General features: G+C 40.0%; 1 protein-coding gene across 4 annotated transcripts in view; it reads left to right on the top strand.

Annotated features, from left to right (window-relative positions):
* Positions 1-616: 616 nt before the first annotated feature.
* Positions 617-21,685, top strand: part of GATB (glutamyl-tRNA amidotransferase subunit B) — a 94,459-nt gene continuing 73,390 nt past the window's right edge. For 2 of the 4 annotated variants that reach the window (XM_063664196.1, XM_063664195.1), the window contains exons 1-2: positions 653-865; positions 2,745-2,895. In XM_063664196.1, coding sequence (XP_063520266.1) covers positions 690-865; positions 2,745-2,895 — 327 coding nt within the window. In that variant the 5' untranslated portion in view covers positions 653-689. Of the gene's footprint in view, positions 866-2,744; positions 2,896-21,685 lie in introns of all 4 variants that reach the window. The other 2 variants (XM_054484896.2, XM_063664194.1) reach the window with 2 other exon arrangements.

The raw sequence follows: 21,685 nt of genomic DNA, 5'->3' as shown, positions 1-21,685 counted from the left end.
AAAATGTACATGAACATTCAATCTAGGGCTGTTTGTCTCCAAATACCTCCGCTTAAACCTAGCACTTACTACCTATATGGAAGTATCTTATTTTTGTTAACTTCTGTATGTCTCCCTTCTTTAGAACGTAAGCTCCATGAACATACGGGCCATAACTGTCTTGATCTCTGCAGTAACTACAGTGCCTAAGAACTGAGCCTGGCATTACGGTAGGCATGCAAATAAGTATTTGTTGCATTAACGCACAAATTGCTGAGTGAAGCAGGAGAGTAGACAGAATATAACGGATTGGGTTTGGGGGCTGAGGAAGTCTCTGCTGAGATGTCAAGGTCATTTTCTTGCCCTTGCAAGGTTAACTGGGTTATAAAATCCCGGCCACGCTTCTTAGCACCGAGCACCAAGCGCTCACACTCGAACTTATACACACGCTCACAGCCACAAACCTCTCCAACTCCCCGCTAGGAGGAGTCACACCTCCCCACCCAGAAACCCTCCCACCCTCTCTTCTATTTCTCCTTCCCTCCCCTCTCCGCCGGGTTCCGGCAGGCTTCGAATCACAATGCTCGCCGGGAATAGTAGTCTTCCGGTCCGAGCCTATAGCGTTTTTAATGCATTTCCAGAACTACGCTTCCCAGGGAGCCTCGCGGCATAGTGAGGCTGAGTCACCTGACCAAGACTCTGGAGTTACAATGGCGGCGCCCATGATGCGCTGGGGCTGCCGTGGAAGACGTTGGGCTTTCGCCCGCGTTGACGGCGGTTCTTGCCACCGAAGAGGGGCTCCGACTGGGTCCACATCCAACCGGATTAGGGGACAGAGCTCAGTGGCTCAGCAGCCCCTCCACACGGCCCAGAAGCCGAGGAAAGGGTATTCTGTTTCATACATTTCTGCACACTTAACTGTGAGGTGGAACTGCAGGACTGGGGAAATAATGGCAATTACGGCCCAGCTTCTAGACGTTTTGGCTGACGGGAGGGCGTTGAGTTATAACGTGGAGCCCCGAAACCTAAATAAAAGCACAAAACAGACTCTCTATCAGCTCCGTCCCCATATAGAAACCACTGTTTTCAAATAGACGTAGTTGGGGAATTCGCGAGTGTGAAATAGCAAATATTTTCTTGAAAGGTGCACAGACAGAAGAGTGGATTCGGTCATCTTACTAATAGCACTAGTAGTGGGGACGGTGACACGAGAAGCGAGATCATTATTTAGCTGATTTTATTTAGCGCTAGTATAGGCCGGCACCTTCTAAAGGTAGAAAGGGAACCTTTACCCACAAGCTGTTGGTAGTGGTGGGTTATTGTCATTAGTCAGAAAACCCTAGCTATCTGTGCAGGCGTTTTATGTTGAATATGTGTGACTAGACCTAGGAGGACGCAGCCAAAAGAAGAGATACTCCCCCTGGTTATATGGAGAGTTTTGCTTATTTGGCCAGATATCCCCTGAACAGCTGTTTATGCTTCATTATGTAAGAATTAAATAGTTTCTCTTTAAATACAGAAACATATGGCAAGTTTCTAATATTTTGTTTATTCTTTGAGACTGGTTGGCATTATTTTTACTTTCAGTTGGAAGAACAGAGGGAAATTGTCCAGAAAGAAGTATTCAGTTTTGTATTCTTTTCGTGAATTAGATTGTTTCCTTGTGAATGGAAAGTACATTTTTTCTCTCATGTAATGGAAATGCAAAAATACTTTGAATGATGCTTTACTGCATGCAGAATTTCTAATGAGTTCTTACTTTAATTCCCCTCCCTTATGAGCTGTGTTTCCAAACTTTAAAAAGAAGGACTTATTCTTGCAGTACTTCAGATATAGAACTTTATGTGTTGAAATGATTGAAACAAAACGATGTAAAATATGTATATATATATGTATATACACAAAATTGCTTGGGAGAAGAGCAGGATAGGAACATACATGGATTTCATAGGGAATAAGCACATTTATAAGGACCTGGAGAGGCGTATGTACAGACCCAACAGAGTAGGACTGACCAGATAAGAGAGATTATTATAGCATTTGACAGCTTCTTAGATTTGATAGCAAATAAGCATGAACAAACACAGTAACCTGAAATTAGGTCTCAGGAATTGAAAGTGATTTGGGGGACCAAAAATATGCCGCATCAGATGGTTTAGTGTGGTGGAGTTTTGCAAAATTTTTTCAAGAGTATCATTTAGTGGTGATTTATTTATCTGTGTCTCTCTGGTTATTATACATGCAAACCAAAACATGGTTGAGAATTTCCTTTTTAAATAAGAGACGTGGAACTATTTATCATTATTTCTCTAGTAGTAGAATGTTGCCATTTATGTTAATTCTAAATAATATGGGAAAGATCAGCTTTCATCATTTACTGAGTGATTACTTGATAAGGTACAGTTAATTTGTTAAATGCTGCTTTTCACTGAAGTCAGCCAAGCAGTTGTCACCTGATACCCATTTCTAAATTGTTTTAAGACGCCAAGTTGTTCCATTCTCTATTGCCTTCATGTTTATATCATCAGCCTCCTGATGCCATGTTGTAAATGAATTTTAGTTTGCCAATCTCAGTGTAGGCGCTTATTCTGAATTGTTTTTTATTTAGTCACTGATAAAATATGACATATTTTTAATGTGAGGATATAACATTGTAGTAAGTTTAAAACACATGTAGGAAATTAACATTTGTGGTTTGGACTTATAGAAATTCATCCATGGTGACAAATATAATTACATCTTAACCATTATCTCTTTCTTCTTAGTGAACACAAATGGGCTGCTGTGGTAGGTTTGGAAATTCATGCCCAGATTTCCTCCAACTCTAAACTCTTCTCTGGATCTCAAGTTCGCTTTTCAGCACCTCCAAATTCTTTGGTTTCTTTTTTTGATGCATCTCTACCTGGAACTTTGCCGGTAAGATTCTTATTTAATCCTATTTTCATTAGAAAAATGTTTATTTTATATTGAACATGGAAAATTATTTTCTTGTTTTAATAATAACACAACTCTTTGGAAATACTTATTTAGGGAATTTTGGGTGAGGTGGGAGATATTAAATGTTTTCTGAAGACCCATCTCTGTGATGCTGTTTCTAAGTCTGAGTATATTCATACACGTATTCATCACTTCACAAACATTTTAGCATGCCTACTAATACCAGGCATTGTGCTTTGAGCTGGGTCATAAAGATGATCCTTGCCTTTAAGGAGTTCAAAAACCAGTAGGGGAGATGTGTCTTATAAACAAATAGAGGACAGTGTGATTCCTTCTTTGAAGGTAATATGCAGAGGATGGTTTTGAAACCCAGAGGAGGGACAACTAATTCAATAAAAGAAAGGACTGTTGTGAGAAATTGAAGTAGGGGTACATTAGGTTAAGGAAGGGTTGCTGAAGAGGTGGTGGCCTGAGCTATTTGAGAAGCCCAATAAAATTTAGGCAGATAAATGAAGGAGGAGGAGGAGTCAACTCAAAGCAAGCAGCGTATATCACATGATTTTACAGTGTAAGGCCAGTAATGATTGTGGTTACTGCAAATTAAGAAACGCTCAATAATGTAGAAAACAGCCATAATGTGCAGTGAGTTAACTATTGTACTCACTTAACCACTCATTTTTACTTGATCCTGTGGAATGACTGGGCCCAGTATACTCATCAGCAAGACTTTTGGCATATATTTTTAGATAATTGGTTGAATTTTTAAGAAAAGTATGAAGGGAACAGTGTAAATGTTTTAGCTAATAAATAGCATATGGTCTGTGCAGGACCTATAATATCAACTGTGTTTGGGGTTTCCTGCCATCTTTGGAGGAAATGTGTATCCATGGTGGTGACAAAGGTGGGGAGGGGCAGACATTGTCATGGGTGAATTCCATGCTCTCAAACATTTAAATAAGAGTGGAAGCTGGTTGAGGCCGGGCGCGGTGGCTCACGCCTGTAATCCCAGCACTTTGGGAGGCCAAGGTGGGCAGATCACAAGGTCAGGAGATCGAGACCATCCTGGCTAACATGGTGAAACCCCATCTCTACTAATAGTAAACTGCAAAAAATTAGCCGGGTGTGGTGGTGGGCTCCTGTAGTCCCAGCTACCCGGGAGGCTGAGGCAGGAGAATGGCATGAACCTGGGAGGCAGAGCTTGCAGTGAGCCGAGATCACACCACTGCACTCCAGCCTGGGCGACAGAGCGAGACTCCATCTCAAAAAAAAAAAAAAAATCTGGAAGCTGGTTGAACTGAGCACTGGCAGGCTTGCAGAGGCAGAGGTATACTTTTCTCAGTCACTGACCAAAGTGGAAGATTCTGGGCAGTGCCTCCAGTATGCCTGCCTCACTCAGCTTTGGTTGTATTGGGGCAGCATCTTTGTCTTGGAACTTTTCTCTTACTCGCATTTTCTGTCATGGAGGACTCCCATCCCTGCAGACCATATCAAGGATCACCTTTGATTTGCTGCTGGGTCCCTCTGGGAGAAGATAGATGTGGAGGTGTGCCCTCTTTCTCTCTCTCTGACTTAGAGATCTATCTACGGAAAGATTTTTTGTTTATTTGAGAAGAGTGAATTTTTTGGTTATAAATATATTACATCTTTTTTGGGCAGAGATTCAGATATAGTAGAAATACAATAATATTTATTGTAAAATGGAAGGCAAGTTGTCATAACACCTCTACATTTTCCCTTCCAGATTCAAAACATTTTTTTCCCATGTGGTAGTTAATTATCAAGAGATTAGGCATAAGCTCTGAGTTCATCCTAGGTTTTTCCAGCTGTGAATGTGATGGCTATCAGGCCATACTTATAGTTCACTTTAGAAACAGATCCATTTGCAGATAAGCATGTTTTCTGTAAATAGACTCTCCAGCTGTACCTAAATTTGGTCAAAAATTAGACCAAATTAGAAAAATTCAAAATAATTAAAATGCCAACATTTTAATTGCTTTGTAAAACTTGTCATGCACCAAAAAAGAAGGTGCTTGTTCACTGATAAGCATATGAATAACACAGTGAAGGTGTTTGGGACATTTGAGTGTTGAGAGCTTGGCTTACATTAATTAAATGGCAGACAAAGTCTGGAAATACAGTTTTGTATGAGCTAGGATTTGTTTTCCTCTTCAGAGCCTACAATGCTTATGGTATAAGTAGCCTAAATGGGTTATTCTGTAGACAGAGCAGATCTACCTCTTCTTCAGAAATGTTTCTGCCTTTAAGGGACCTCATTTAGTACATGAGCAACATTATACCCAAACTCCTAGAATTAAGCATTGCCACTCGAAACATTTCAAAATCTTTTGATTTACCTCTAAATAGATTTAAAATATACTAAAACCTTTAGACAGTTGTCCTTCTCCTAAGCCCTATGGAGATGTATAAACATGCTCTGATAGCCAGACTCTGCTTATAACTCCATTTATAAGAAACCAATAATTTGAGAATGTGTTTGTGCTTCCGAGGATTTTAGTAGAACATTATGTTATTGTTTCGGTCAAGTAAACCAAAGTGTAAGTGTGATTCATGATGATACTTGAAACTCTTTCTGCGCAGGGCTTATATTGCTCCCTTCTCTCCTGCTGCTTCCCCGCCCTCTACCTGGCTGATTGTGCCTTCTCACATGGCTGTGTTCTGCCACTCAGCCCTGAAATGTTGGTTTCCCATGCCCTGTTCTTTGGCTCTCAATTCTTTTGTTCCCTGTGTTCCCCTGAATAATCTTTTTACCCTCAAATAAAGCTCCCCTCTCTCTTTTAGGCAAGAAACCTATATCTATTGTGTCCTACTATACATTTCCATCTGAATGATTCATAAACATCTTAAATTCAGCAGTTACAGTGTTAAGCCTGTTATCTTTTCTCCCCAAAGTTTCACTGCCTCCTGACGAAAGAATAAACCAACAAGGGAAAATATTTGTAAGAAGAAGCAAAAATCAGTGGGAAAAGGATAAGTTATTTAACTGATGGTTTTGGAATTGGTTAGCTATTTGGAGAAAAAGTATCGCTCGTTTCACACATCAAAACAAAGTTCATATATATATAATATAAGTTAAATGTCAAATTAAATCCAGAAATATCTAGGAGAATATTTGTTTGTCCTTGGGTTGGGGAGAAACTTTGTAGGCATAAAAGCAAGAAAAAACAGCTAATTAGGCAAGATGGCAATTTGACTACTTTATTCGCCCAACATATATTTATTGACCTAGTAGTTCTTTTAGGAATCTGTCCTTGGAAAATAAACATGTGGGCAAAGACTTATATGCAGAGATGTCTATAGCAGATCTATTTTTAAAGGTAGAAAATTGGAAGTAACCACAGTTTCTCAGTGATGGGGGAATCATTGAGTAAATTATAATACATCAGTAAATGCAACATTATGAAGCCACTGATAATGTTTATAATAGACTTCTAGTGACATAGGAAAATGCTAAAGATAAAAATTCTAGTGAGATGAATAGAATTTTCACGTAGATTATTTAATCTTCTTTGCATCAGTTTCTTATAAAATGGGGATAATTGACTCATTGGATTTGTGTGAGAATTAAATGAATCAGTACCTTCAAAACACTTAAAACAGTAATTGCATGTAATAAGTGCTCTTATTAATTAACAGGTAATTAACAAGTAATAACAGGTAATTAATTAAAAAGCTCTTAATAATAGGTAAGGTGAATCTTACCTACTAGCATACCCATAATGATTGGTGGCTTTTATCTTTACAAAGGCTCTCCTGAGTTATTGTGCACAGTTATGTTGCCAGTGAGAGCAAAAGTAAATGCTACATATAACAATTTGTCACTTAACCTTGATTTCACTAGTTAAGTGATCTGCCAACAAAAACTAACCTGGGGTTCTCATCACCTCAGAGATGTGTAGAGAGTTAAGTAAATAATAAAAGCCAGTAAAAACTAGTATATTGGATAAAATTATTTCTGAATTAGAAATAATTACTTTTATTGCAAAAAAGAAGGCTTATGAGCTTTTTTTTTTCCATCTGTAATTATTTGGAGTGTTTCTTTGGTTCAACATGGTATTGGCTCTTGATTTAGTAAAAAATTAGGATTGTCCCTTAAAACAATTGTGATAATGTATAGTCTTTCTGTAGACATTTCATTCTTCTTCTCTGTCGGTTGTGTCTTCACTCACTCAGCTGGCATACATTGGATGCCCATGTTGTGCTAGCCCTTGTGTAGCTCTAGTGACACAGTTTTGAACTTGGTAGAAGATAGATATGGGTGTTGCCCACATGGAGCATGAACAAGCAGGCAGTTGCACTACCTTTTAATAAACATGTTAGTCATGGAAATACAAGGTGCTTGAGGAGCACATAGGAAGAGTATTCAACACAGATATAAGGAATTGATGAAACTGGCCAAGTAACAAGTGAATAGGATGTACAAAGACCAGAAGAAAAACATGACTTGCTCTAGAAACAAACGTTTTTCATGTGTTGTAGCATAGAACTTGAATATGGGCATTGCAAGAGGTGAGGCTAGAGCAGAAAGCATAGCCTGTACCATATAAGCCCTGATAAGGGGTGTGGATCCCATTTGCAAAGAGGTAAGAAGACGTAAGGAGAGTGCAAGGCCAGAAACTCCAAGGAAGTGAGTGTTTTGAGAAGGAGGGAGTACAAGAACGTTGGATGCTACTGAGAGGTCAAGTAAAGTGAGGACTAGGAAGTGCCCATTGGATTTGTTAAGAAGGGTATCCTTTGCAAGAACAGAGTTGGGTGACGGAAACAGAAGGTAGGTGGCAGTGGATTGAGAAATGTCATGGCGTGGAGGAAGAAGTGAGTGTGGGCAACTGTTTCAAAAAGTTTTACTATGAAGGACAGCAGAATGCAGCAAGCGAAAGGAGACATGGAATCAAGAGAAAACATTTTTTGGTCATGTCTTTCTTAATATTGGAGAGACTTGGGAATGTTTAAATGCTGATGAGTTATATAGTCTATGATAATGTACACTTAAAATGTGTTTAAGAGGATCTCATGTTAAGTGTTCTTACTGCAATAAAACAAAATTTTTAAAAAATACTGATGAGAAGGAGCCCATGAAGAAGGGGTAAAGACAGGAGAGGCTTTTGATTAATATGGCCAACTGAACACACGCATTTTAATCCATCCTCTCTGTAACCCAAAGAAACCCCACTGAAATGATAGTGAAAGAATGCAAATATGATAAGCCTACAAAAGAACGGGAGAGGAGACAAGAGTGTGTGAGGGAGAGATGGTAGGTGGAGGAGGGCCTCACTTTGCAGAGGATGCACTGTGACCTAAGCGCCTGCAGGAAGGGACACTAGCGAGACCTGAGATGATGTGTCCTACACAAACTCAAAAACGCTCAGGATGTGGGGGTGTCAAGTATTGTGGAAGGCTGGCTGAGGTGAAAACAAAGGGGTTGAGTCAGAGTCTGAGTACAGTGCAGTGAGATCTGAGCTTCTCTACCTGACCCTGGGCAGCTGCCCTACCCCCACAGGAATGTATAGTCTTTGGAGAAATTCAGCTCATGACACACTTTCCCTGAGGCCACCAGTCAGAGCGAAAGGCAGTGTCAGACAGCATCTGTAGTGAACTCCAGGACCTACCCAGTTCTTTTCCCTACCCCAGTGCGGGGACTCAGGTGGCCTGGTATATCCATCTCTCCTCTTCCCCCCCTCCCCCGAGCAAGAATCTGCAGGAGCATCTTTGAAGACTGTGTGACCCTAGTGGGAAGAACATGAGACATTGACATGGTGGGAGGTCTCTCAATTTAAAATCTGTCTGGCCACCTGATTGCTTTAGAGTGAAGGCCACTGATGAATAAGTCCTGGGCATTTACATAGGACTTTTAATTGGCATTTTAGTATCTTACTTTAAAATATAGATTGAGAGCCAAAAATCACCAGGCACTTGAGGAGATTCTCCAACATGATAGACAAAGATCAAAATAAAAAAGAAAACTAAAGGAAATAGGAAGCTATAGATAATGCACGGGGTAAAAGAATACTTAAAAAATTAATAGCTTTTATAAATGTCCTCAGAGACATAAGGGAAGGTAGCTGCCTCTTTGAAACAAGAACACAATACTACTTTTAAAAAATGAACAAACAGGATAAAAACGAGCTCTTAGAAATTAAAATTATGGTGCCTCTCCTTCCCCTGGGAAAGTTAGAAAATAATGTCAAGAAAATCTTCCAGAGATCAAAATCATTGTGCAGTGCATTGGACAATAGAAGAAAAAAATAAGCAAATTAGAGAATCAGTCCAGGAAGTTCAGCATCTGATTAATAAGAGACCCGTGAAAAAATAGAAAACAGACTCGAGGAAACTCTCAAACAAAACACATGGATTAATTTCCCAGAATTGAAGGACATATATCTCTAAATGGAAAGGGCCTGCCAACTACCCAGCATGAGGAATAAAAATAGTCTCACATGAAGGCATGTCAAGAAATTTATTAACACTGGGAATAAAGTTAAGGTCCTAAAACTTACAGAGAAGAAAAAAATAATCAGGTCCACATACAAAGGATTGGGAGTCAGACATCAGACTTTTCAACAGCAGCATTTACACCTGTAAGAGAATGGAACCGTGCCTTAAACATTATTAGGGGAAAAAAATTATAATTCTAACCTAGAATTCTGTACCCAACAGTGTCAGTCAGGTGTGACAGTAGAAGAATGGTGTTTTCAGACAGACTCTCAAAAAGTTTGCCTTTCATTATCCCAGGAACCTGCTGGAATAATAGAGAAGTTTCAGGTTGCCAGCTCTACCATGAGACCTGTTGGAAGAGGAGGAAGGTGGCTCCACAATAAAGAATTCTAGGTAAAAATGAGAGTAGGGAATTAGCAGGTATCTGATTTGTGTGGAAAAAAGATTTCCATATAATCTAGCCTTTAGAGGAATGAGCAATAGGTACATAAAAAATGAAGCACATGAAAACAATGAAGGACTTAGCAAGTCTAGGGAAAACAAAATGTTCAAGAAAGGAAATGTAATCATAATGTTTTATTAGCTTAGGAGAGAAACATGTAAATAATAATAGAAGCACCGGCTACTGATTTCATAAAAACTGTGATATAACTTGGATATTGGGAAAGAAAAGAACTAAATTCTTACCTCCCATAATTGGAAGTCATGTTCTAAATTGGTAAAGCAAGAAAAAAGTAACCTAAGTATAGGCTGTAGGAACATTTTTGGCCACTGATTGCAGGCCTCTTTCTCCTTTTCAGGCCTTAAGCTAGTAGATGGGTTTTATTTTGTTGTGTTTTTCTTTGGTGGTGAGGTGGGATGTGGGATTGTTATTGTGTTTTGTTTTGTTTTTTAATTAGGTGATGGGTAAACGATTTGGAGCTCCCAAGAAACAGACTAGTAGTCAAAAGAATTTTTAAAAACAAGATTTATTTTTATTTTATATGCAAGATAACGTTAGGTAATAATCAAACATTAGCTGTACTGGTTTCTCAGCCTTCTGCTGGTGAAGTGCTTTTTGTTTTGTTTTGTTTTTTGTTCTCAATTCCCAAATAATGAATCCCCTACCACACCCCTGTTCTCACAACTCTTACCCTTACCCTGATTTTAGGAGAAATAGACTCATCCACATTCTAGATCCATCCATACTCAAGCTCATGCATGTAATGGCTCTCTCTGCTTCCCTGGGGGAGACGTGACCTACCATCCTTTTTTCTACCTGACTTTATGGACTTTTATGTTACCCAACTTATCATGGTAGGGCTTTTAGGGAGTGGGTATATTTTATTTTTGGATAGAAATATAATTTAGCAACTGGGCACAGTGGCTCACGCCTGTAATCCCAGCACTTTGGAAGGCTGAGGTGGTTGGATGGCTTGAGCACAGGAGTTGGAGACCAGCCTGGGCAACATGGTGAAACCCTGTCTCTACAGAAAAAAAAAATACAAAAATAAGCCGGGCGTGGTGGTGTATGCCTGTAGTCTGATACTTGTGGGGTTTAGGTGGGAGGATCACTTGAGTTTGGGAGGTGTACCATGGGCACTCCAGCCTGGGTGACAGAGTGAGACCCTGTTTCAAAAAAAAGAAAAGAAAAAAATACAATGTAGCAAGCTTGGGTAAATTCTGTGATAAAGTAAGATATAAAAATATTGCAAAATGTCTCATATTGTTATTCTCTTACCTTGTAACTTATCTCAGTTATCTCTCAGAAATGGAATGGGCCAAGTCTTAGGAGTCCACGTTCTTAAAACAAGTACACTGTGTCATTGTGACAGTTTATCAAATCTGTCTTTTTTCCAGATTAAGGAAGGATTGTCACATGGCAAATGGCCCGGAGCCTTGGCCAACAGGTGATGGATTTTCCAAAGGTCCCCTGGCACAGCATATTATTTAAAGATAGGAAGATAAATACCAGACAAGACAGCTCAAAGATCCGAAGGTGGTTGCTGCCAGGGAACAGGACGGGACCTAGGAAGAGGTGGGGCAGGGGACTGCTGCTTTTCATGATCAGTTATTTAAAAATACATGTCTGTGATATTTTGTTTAAAAAACTTAAGTTAGGGGCCGGGCGTGGTGGCTCACGCCTGTAATCCCAACACTTTGGGAGACCGAGGCAGGCAGATCACGAGGTCAGGAGATTGAGAACATCCTGGCTAGCACGGTGAAACCCCATCTCTACTAAAAGTATAAAAAATTAGCCAGGTGTGGTGGCGGGCACCTGTACTCCCAGCTACTCGGGAGGCTGAGGCAGGAGAATGGTGTGAACTCGGGAGGCAGAGCTTGCAGTGAGCCGAGATAGCACCACTGCACTCCAGCCTGGCGCGAGAGCCAGACTGTCTCAAAAAAAAAAAAACCCTGAGGTTTAAAGGAATAAAAATATAAGGGGGAGGGAATTCTTGATAGAATAACGTTCCTAAGAAAGCAGACAGTGTCTCCAGAGCTGTGGAGAAAGAGCCCTCTCCTATTGTAACCCGAGGGGAAGATGTGTCCCTCTGCCCCCAGGTGTGAGGAAGTTTTGAGGTTTGGTTGTCAAAGGTTGAGGAAACACCTCTCTGATTTTTTTCTTTTTTCTTTTATATATATATATATATATAAATAATTATTATACTTTAAGTTCTAGGGTACATGTGCACAACGTGCAGGTTTGTTACATATGTATACATGTGCCATGTTGGTGTGCTGCACCCATTAACTCATCATTTACATTAGGTACATCTCCTAATGCTATCCCTCCCCACCTGCCACCCCACAACAGGCCCTGGTGTGTGATGTTCCCCTTCCTGTGTCCAGGTGTTCTCATTGTTCAATTCTTACCTATGAGTGAGAACATGCGGTGTTTGGTTTTTTGTCCTTGCAATAGTTTGCAGAGAATGATGGTTTCCAACTTCATCCGTGTCCCTACAAAGGACATGAACTTATCATTTTTTATGGCTGCATAGTATTCCATGATGTATATGTGCCACATTTTCTTAATCCAGTCTATCATTGTTGGACATTTGGGTTGGTTCCAAGTCTATGCTATCGTGAATAGTGCTGCAATAAACATACGTGTGCATGTGTCTTTATAACAGCATGATTTATAATCCTTTGGGTATATACCCAGTAATGAGATTGCTGGGTCAAATGGTATTTCTAGTTCTAGATCCCAGAGGAATTGCCACACTGTCTTCCACAATGGTTGAACTAGTTTACAGTCCCACCAATAGTGTAAAAGTGTTCCTGTTTCTCTACATCCTCTCCAGCACCTGTTGTTTCCTGACTTTTTAATGATTGCCATTCTAACTGGTGTGAGGTGATATCTCATTGTGGTTTTCATTTGCATTTCTCTTATGGCCAGTGATGATGAGCATTTTTTCATGTGTGTGTTGGCTGTATACATGTCTTCTTTTGAGAAGTGTCTATTCATATCCTTCGCCCACCTTTTGATGGGGTTGTTTTTTTCTTGTAAATTTGTTTGAGTTCTTTGTAGATTCTGGGTATTAGCCCTTTGTCAGATGGGTAGATTGCAAAAATTTTCTCCCATTCTGTAGGTTGCCTATTCACTCTGATGGTAGTTTCTTTTGCTGTACAGAAGCTCTTTAGTTTAATTAGATCCCATTTGTCAATTTTGGCTTTTGTTGCCATTGCTTTTGGTGTTTTAGACATGAAGTCCTTGCCCATGCCTATGTCCTGAATGGTATTGCCTAGGTTTTCTTCCAGGTTTTTTATGGTTTTAGGTCTAACATTTAAGTCTTTAATCCATCTTGAATTAATTTTTGTATAAGGTGTAAGGAAGGGATCCAGTTTCAGCTTTCTACATATGGCTAGCCAGTTTTCCCAGCACCATTTGTTAAATATGGAATCCTTTCCCCATTTCTTGTTTTTGTCACGTTTGTCAAAGATCAGGTAGTTGTAGATGTGTGGTATTATTTCTGAGGCCTCTGTTCTGTTCCATTGGTCTATATCTCTGTTTTGGTACCAGTACCATGCTCTTCTGGTTACTGTAGCCTTGTAGTATAGTTTGAAGTCAGGTAGTGTGATGCCTCCAGCTTTGTTCTTTTGGGTTAGGATTGACTTGGCAATGCGGGCTCTTTTTTGGTTCCATATGAACTTTAAAGTAGTTTTTTCCAGTTCTATGAAGAAAGTCATTAGTAGCTTGATGGGGATGGCATTGAATCTATAAATTACTTTGGGCAGTATGGCCATTTTCATGATATTGATTCTTCCTACCCATGAGCATGGAATGTTCTTCCATTTGTTTATGTCCTCTTTTATTTCCTTGAGCAGTGGTTTGTAGTTCTCCTTGAAGAGGTCCTTCACATCCCTTGATTTTTTTCATTTTCTAGCAAATATTGCTTCTTACATCTCACTCTGCTTTTGGGCACCGTGTTCTTCCTGTGTTGGTGGCTCTTGCTTTCCAGGTCTGTGGGTGATGAACTCTCTTAGTCTGTATGTGCCTCCAGCTGTTTCTGTTTCCCCCTCACTCTGGAATAGTAGTATAGAATTCCAACTTGACATTTATTTCCTGTTGGCACTTGAAGACATTTTTCCATTGTCTTTAGGCATCTGTTATTGCTGATGAGAGGTCTGCATCCCTTGTCAGTAATCTGTTTTGTCTCTCTGATAGCTTTAGCCAGGTTGTGTCCAGATGTGAATTTGTTTTTATTTATTCTGCTCAGTGTGATTTTTAACTTAAGTACTGTACCCTGGACTATGGAGGTATCTCTATGGAATGAATTCCTGGTGGCCTCTACCAGGGCCCATTGGGCTTTGTTGAATGAACCGGTTTGTATGTTAATTTCTTGGCCCCCTAACTACCACACAGCTTAGATAGCGCCAACGTCAAGCTGCACACATCCAAGCCAGGTACAGGGACAAGGGCTCAGATTTCTCAAGACTCTTTTTCACCTATGGCCTAAGGTGGCTGGCCTCCTCCACAGCAACCCCTCCAGTTGGTGGCAAAAGATTTTCTAACTGGACTAGAATTTTTTGGCGCACAGCTTTATGCAGGAAGCCATCCCAGCTCCCTACCACATGGGCTCATGGCCTTGACTTCTGCCCCCAAGGTGCTTTAAAGCATTGACATCCGATGTCTCATCAGCCCAGTTAACAATAATAATGGTAGTAAAATCAACTACCAAGTACCAAGTGCTTACCATGTGGCAGGCACTGTTCTGGGTGCTTTATATGTATTCACTTATTTTAACCTCATAACAACCCTACCAGGCAGTTGCTGTCCTTATCACAGTTAGAAAGTGAGTAGAAAATGTGTTGTCCTGTCTCTTGTTGTTACCCCTGGTGTCACATGGCTTTAAACTACCGTTACTTCTGTGGCCCCAGGGGATTTTCTTGCTTGCTTTAAGCTTGGCTCTGGGCATTGCACATCTGTGTATTTGTAAATTTATATGTATATATAAATGTATGTGTGTATAAATAGAATACTTCATTTCTGTCTCCTGCCTCCATCTCCCTGTTCCCCAGCATGTCTGGAGCACACCTGCTGTCTTGACCAACCCCCTCCCCTTTCTGACTAGTAACCCTTATTCTGAATGTGTTTTAGGATCTTTTTATTTTCTTATTTTCCCTCAGTTTTAGGATTTTATGGAAGCCCATCATAAATCTTGAGGATGAAAAGGTCAGCCAGCCCATTTCACTGCTTATAGGTAGGATTACAGCTACACTAAGGACAGCATTCTTTGTTTTTATTAGTAGGGATTCAGCTTCACTCATTATTTTGACCTAGTAAAATCTCTTTACTGTGGTGCAGAGTCTTCCTTAATTTATTAAGTAATTATTCACCTATAGGTCTATAGACAGGATCTTAGGTTGTTTGCTTAGTTATTTCCTATTTAACAATATCATTCCAATTTTTCTACTTGTAATACTTTGTATATGGATGTGAAATGGGAAGAAAAATAAGAAAGAAAATACATTTGTATGGTAAAATGTCATGGGATTTACAAGAATGTTTCATAATTGGCCAAATATTATTTCCAGTAATGGTGAGATTTCAGCAGTCAAGTTTGTTTGAAATTTTTGCATGTGCAAACCCATGTTTACACATACACACACACACACACACTCACTTTTTGTCATCGGAAATGCTTGCCCTCTCCTGGTGTCAGTTCCCGCGCAGGAGAAAGGGGAGAGGACACTGTCGCCTCTGCCGTAGCTGGCTGGTAGGAATGCTCAGTGTGGCACAGTAGATAACTCCTGATAATCAGGCTGCGCTACAATTCCATTAATAAGAAATGAGGAACTCTGCTCTTGTTTTGCTTGTCTGAAAGCTCTTATCTGTGTGTAACACAGAACTCCCTAGCAACTATGAATGCCTCTTGTTTCCAGAACTGGGGAAAAGACCATAAAAGCTGTTTTTCACACATGTATGCAAGAATATTCTCCTCTTTTCTCAGGATCAGCCTGTCTAAAAAAGCATTCAGGGCTTTCCATATCAAAGGTATTTAGAATTGGCCCTGGAAGCTATGGAATGAAAACAGGAATGTTGTTTACTACATTTTACAAAACTTTTATTTTATTCACAAGAGTGCATACTATTATTAGCTAGAATAAGGGGAATGAAGAGGGGAAGAAGTATGATGTGAATAAATATGATGTGATGCCTGCCCTCTGGGAACTAACAAACAATGCGAATGCTGTGCTTTCTGCTAGAGATTCCTTCTGGAACATATGTATGCACATTGCAGCAGAAGGGGTCTTGCCTCCCTGAAGAAATGGTGATGTGAACGCTTTTCTAAAGTACTTTGGAATTAATTTATTTTTTAGATTCCTTATGACAGATTTCGTTCAAGCTAGGTAAATGCAGCATTCTGACTCTGAACATAGAAGATATTGGTGCTAACTTTTGTTTTGAAGAACCTACTAGATTTAGAAACACTTGACTAGTCCAGGGAGCATCAGGCTTTCTGAAATGCTTTTCTGACTGTTAATTCTAAACATAATTATAAAAGTTGTTTTTAACTCAAAATGTAGAAATGAAACAGAAATTGAAGATAGCATCATTAGGGAAAAGTCTTTAAATACGTACATTTGTAATCAGATCTATATTTATCTCTCTGTCCATTCACACTTAGATGATGTCTAACTATTTAAGAAGACAAAATGTGACCATTTTCTATGAAATTTCTTTCCATTTCAATGATTTGCTTTAATGTAATCTGAAAGATTTATAATTATATTGTATGCTCAGACTTGCTTCTTGCCAGTCACTCTCCAAATCACTTCTATAGTTATCCTCCATGCTTTTGAGAGTGAGGTGTTGCAGGGATGAGGTGTTTTGTACAGTGACCCTTGTCACCCTAAAAGAGGTATGTGTCTGTGAGCTCATACCCACAAATGTGGAAGGTTCCTTTTCAGCTCTCACTCTGCTGATGGTCTAAACCTGCCTTAGAACTTAGTTAACTGGATGTCTCCCATGAACTCAGTGACTCATGACAGTGATGACTTTCACATTCAGCAGGCAGCATGGTCTCACCTCCCTCCCTGTGAGAAGCATTTGACTCCTTCCCTGCCATATATCTTTTTCTAACTTTCAGTGGGTTCTTGAAACCCTCTCTCTTCACAGCCATTTTCACTTCCCCACCTCTCTACCAGTTTTGCATGCAATATTCCCCACCTGAAACCTAACCATATTAATAATAATGCTTCTACTATTTTTATTTTTATTATTTTTAGAGACAGGGCCTCACCATGTTGCTCAGGCTGGGTTCAAGGAGTCCTCCTGCCTGCGCCTCGCAAAATGCTGGGATTATAGGCATGAGCCACCATGCCTGGCCTCTTACTTTCTATCAATATGTATTTGTTTCATACAGTTGACTGAACATCTTTTTATGTTTTATGTATGTTATTTATAAGGATTTCTGTGTTTGATTATAAGCCTCTAAAGAGCAATTCATGGATCTTTCTTGGGCCACTTGACAGTATCTTGCATAGAACATGTGTATAGCACCCCTAATAAATATTTCCCTATATACTTGCATACACATGCATACACACACGAGGCATCCATATGAAAGGATTTTCCTGTCTAAAACCCTTTAGCTATTTTTTAAACTTCTTTATGGGTCTCTTGTCCTGGCTGAACATAAGACAACCTTTTCTTGATTACCGAAGCTTATCGGCAACATCAGTTATTGCTCAGTGTTATAATGGTGCCTTCAAGGTCTATTGAGGTGTGTAAAGCTTTTTGATCCTACAGTAAATGGCTAAAGATAGCCATTGTTTTTAGGTTTCGTATTATAGTGTTTTTCCCTGCTGTTATAGTTATGTGTTCCTCACCAGGTTTTTAAATCTGCTGTCAGTATATTTGGCTCTAGGAATCCCTTCTTGCTCATTTTTCACTTCTCAATGATTATTTCTGATTAGTTCACAAGTCAGATTATCACTTTTGTAAATATAAATAAGAACAAAGCTCTGAGTAGAAACCTGTCTTGCAAAATAAAGTACATGGATGCTATGAAAGCTATTTAGCATCACCATGTGACACTAGAGTAGGAAGAGGTCCTGAAAATCATTCAGTTCAGTCCTTTTAATTTCCAGATGAGAGAACTGCTGTTGGGACTTGCCCATGGTCACACAATTTCTTAACATTCCATTCAGATTAGAACCAAAATTTCTCACTTCCCGTTCAGTGATTAGCTCCCAACCTGTTCCACTATAGTTGGAGTTGCTGGAAGTCAGATTTATGTAGGTGGCTGTTATTTTACAGACATGTATATATGAGTATACATCCAAAAACATTAATCTCATTAACAGATGTATGTGTAATATGTTTATAGATGTATGTCCACATGCTTATACACATACAGAGGCATTGACTACACAGCACTGATGCTGGTTGTATGCACCATGTATTATGATGCCCTCTAGGTGTGAGATCTAAACCTAGGGAGAGAGCAAAGACAAGAGTGCTGAGTCAGAAGAAGAAATGGATAAAGGAAATCTCACCTAATTAGCCTCCAATTCAGGGCCCTGTGTATCGGATTTCCCCAGACTCACCATGAAGAAAGCAGGCCTGTCTATGGGCAGCTCTTAGCTGTACATATCACCATGCAAATAGTGGTCACGGGAAAATTCTTTTAGGACCTTTTCCCTAGGCTTCATTCTGGCCAGTTTTCTCTACACTGACTTCTAGTTCACTAATTTTCTTTATGGTATTCACTCTTTTACATATCCATTGAGGTTTTTAGTTCACTAGATCTTTCAATTACAGAAATTTTGTTTTTCTGTTTTAAATTTCTCTAGCCTTTTGAAAATATCTTGTTCCTTTTTCATGTGTTCTGTTCTTTCTTTCATAATTTTACAGCTACTTATTTTATAGTCTGTATTCAGTAATTCCATTACCTGAAGTTCTTGGGTGATCTTATTATGCTTTTTGCTTGACTGCTAATTCTGGCTGGCAGTAGGTGATTTTCTGGTATATTTTGTAATTTTTTTATTATGAAGCCATATCTGACAGGGCTTAGTGGGATCTTGTTGAGAGTGCATCTCTTTAAAGCACTTTTGCATTGGCTTTTGCCTGATGCTGCAGGTCTAAGCCAGGGCCATTTTCCATATTTACCTCTTAGCTTGGGGGCTTCTGGACCACAGAGTTAGTACATCTGACCCCAAGCCTGTCTGAGAGCAGACTATCAATTCTTAGGGCAGACCCCCATACCCCCTGTCCCATTGCCACCCACCAAAATCTAAAATCTGGCTGAAACTTTATTAAGGTTGAAACCTTATAGAAGGGAGGGGATGAAACAAAGGCTGTGAATATGGGTGACTCAGAATGGGGCAGGGAAGGCACCTTTAACCTCTCTCTGGCCCCCGTGCCCTCTCCCATTAAGATATCCCTCCCAGCCGGGCGCGGTGGCTCACGCCTGTAATCCCAGCACTTTGGGAGGCCAAGGCGGGCGGATCACGAGGTCAGGAGATCGAGACCATCCTGATTAACATGGTGAAACCCCATCTCTACTAAAAATACAAGAAATTAGCCAGGTGCGGTGGCGGGCGCCTGTAGTCCCAGCTACTCAGGAGGCTGAGGCAGAAGAATGGCATGGACCGGGGAGGTGGAGCTTGCAGTGAGCCGAGATAGTGCCACTGCACTCCGGCCTGGGCGAAAGAGCGAGACTCCATCTCAAAAAAAAAAACATATCCCTTGCTTCCCATTGTAATTCTTCTGTGTTGTTGTGTATGTATTGCAGTTCACACTAGTTAGGGCCAAGATTGGTGCACATCCCAGTACCTCTTATCTGTCCTCTCATCACAGACACGGATCAGGTGACTGAGCTCTTTCCAAATTCCCGCTAGATGTGCAAGGATGCACTCTCTCACCTGTTGCCTTTAAAGATGATCATTTTCCCAAAAAAAAAGCTTCATCCTTAATACAATGATTCCCTTAAACTTTGTGTAGAAATGATGATGCCATCTCACTCCTCATAAAGAACAACAAAAAGCAATATGATGGTGTTGACGGGAGCAGCTGGCTCTAGTGGGAGAAATCAATGAGGAAATTGAGAGTTCGCTTTCCTCTCCACCCCAGCCTTGGCGAACCTGAGGGACCTCGTCTGGCCTCCCCCTGGGTGAATCTTCTGGGTCTGCAGAGCATCTCTCTGACTCAGCAGTGTTTCTCAGGAGCTTGGTGTTCCTTTCCTAGTAATGGAAGTCTCCAGGCAGCTTGCTCAGCTCCCCACAGATTCATTCCTGAGCAAGAAACTGCCAGTATTGTTTGGGAAAGGTTTTTCTCCCATTTCCACATCTTTTATTGGTTTGTTTTCCCTCAAAAATATGCACATGGATGAGATATGGAGCAAAATAATAAGCTCTTATTAGAGAAGACAGTGTTATACTTAGAATTATTAACTGTTCAAAATGAATTTTGTACTACTGCAACCAAAAATCCGTAATACAATAGTACTCCCTTATCTGTAGTTTCACTTTCTCTACTTTCAGTTACCCTCAGTACAGGAGAATAAGATATTTTGAGAGAGACCATATTCATATAACTTTGATTACAGTATATTGTTCTTTTTTATTATTGTTGTTAATCTCTTGCTGTGCATAATTTATAAATTAAACTTTATTATACATACCTATGGATAGGGAAAAAAATAGTCTATGTCGTACTTGGTACCATCTGAGATCTCAGGTGTCCCCCAGGGGTCTTGGAACCTAGCCCTCATGGATAAGGGGGCACTCCTGTACTGGAAAGAGAGGTAGGAGTGTGCAGAAAATAAAGTATGAACACATTACCAAAGATGCCTGGGAGTACAAAAGCTTAGGAGTCTTTTGGTGATATAAATATGTAGTAGTCCAAAAAAAAACCTAACAGTGTTCTGTGACACTATTTTTGTCTCTGCCATTCGAGTATCTCATACAGGCTTTGTTCTGGTGATTTATACTAGAAGCCTATAATAAAAACGCAGCCTGAAATCATGCAGCTGGGTACCATTCATTTTTCTTCCATGGACAGTTCCCGAACTTAACAGATTACAGCAGGCCTGGCAAAGCTCTTCCTGCAAAGGCAATACATGCCTGGCCATGACAGCTGCCCTCTTGGGTTTCTTCTGCTTTGTGGCATCATTGGTGATGCTGCAGGGATTGCTAGATGGTTTTTATGAGTACATCATGTACTGCATAATGACATTTTGGTAACAACAGACTACATATATGATGGTGGTCCCATAAAATTACAATGGAGCTGAAAAATTCCTATGGCCTGGTGATGTCATAGCCATCTTGTCGTCATGGCATAATACATGACAATATGTTTAGATACACAAATAGTTACTGTTGTGTTACAGTTGCCTACAGTATTCCGTACATAACATGCTGTACAGGTTTGTAGCCTAGGAGCAATAGGCTATATCCTGTAGCCTAGGTGTGTAGAGGGCTATCCCATCCAGGTTTGTATGAGTACACTCTTAAGATGTTCATACAACAGCAAAGTCGCCTAACAAGGCATTTCTCAGAACATATCTCCATCGGTAAGTGATGCACGACTGTACTAGGAAAGAGTTTCTAGGAAGATATTGTGTAGTTTTAGTGGGTCAATAAAAATAATACTCCCTTCCTGTCTTGAGTCAGAACCAACTGAGAAATCAGCACAGAAGTCAGACAGATGGAAATGAACATACCAGCTTTATTACAGATAATAGCTTGATTGAAAAATGCAACGTGATGTTTAGCCACATGCTTTTTAGTACTTGCTGCCTCTGTTGAACTCAGCTCTCCAAAACTGCAGGCTTTTCACTTGTAGAGGACGAACTTGCTTCTGCAGAAAGCTTATCACATGGCCAGAGTA

This window comes from Pongo pygmaeus, chromosome 3, assembly GCF_028885625.2.
Source record: "Pongo pygmaeus isolate AG05252 chromosome 3, NHGRI_mPonPyg2-v2.0_pri, whole genome shotgun sequence".
Taxonomy (NCBI): Eukaryota; Metazoa; Chordata; class Mammalia; order Primates; family Hominidae; genus Pongo; species Pongo pygmaeus.
Note: the sequence above shows the minus strand (reverse complement) of the source record. Positions and strands in the feature narration are given on the sequence as shown.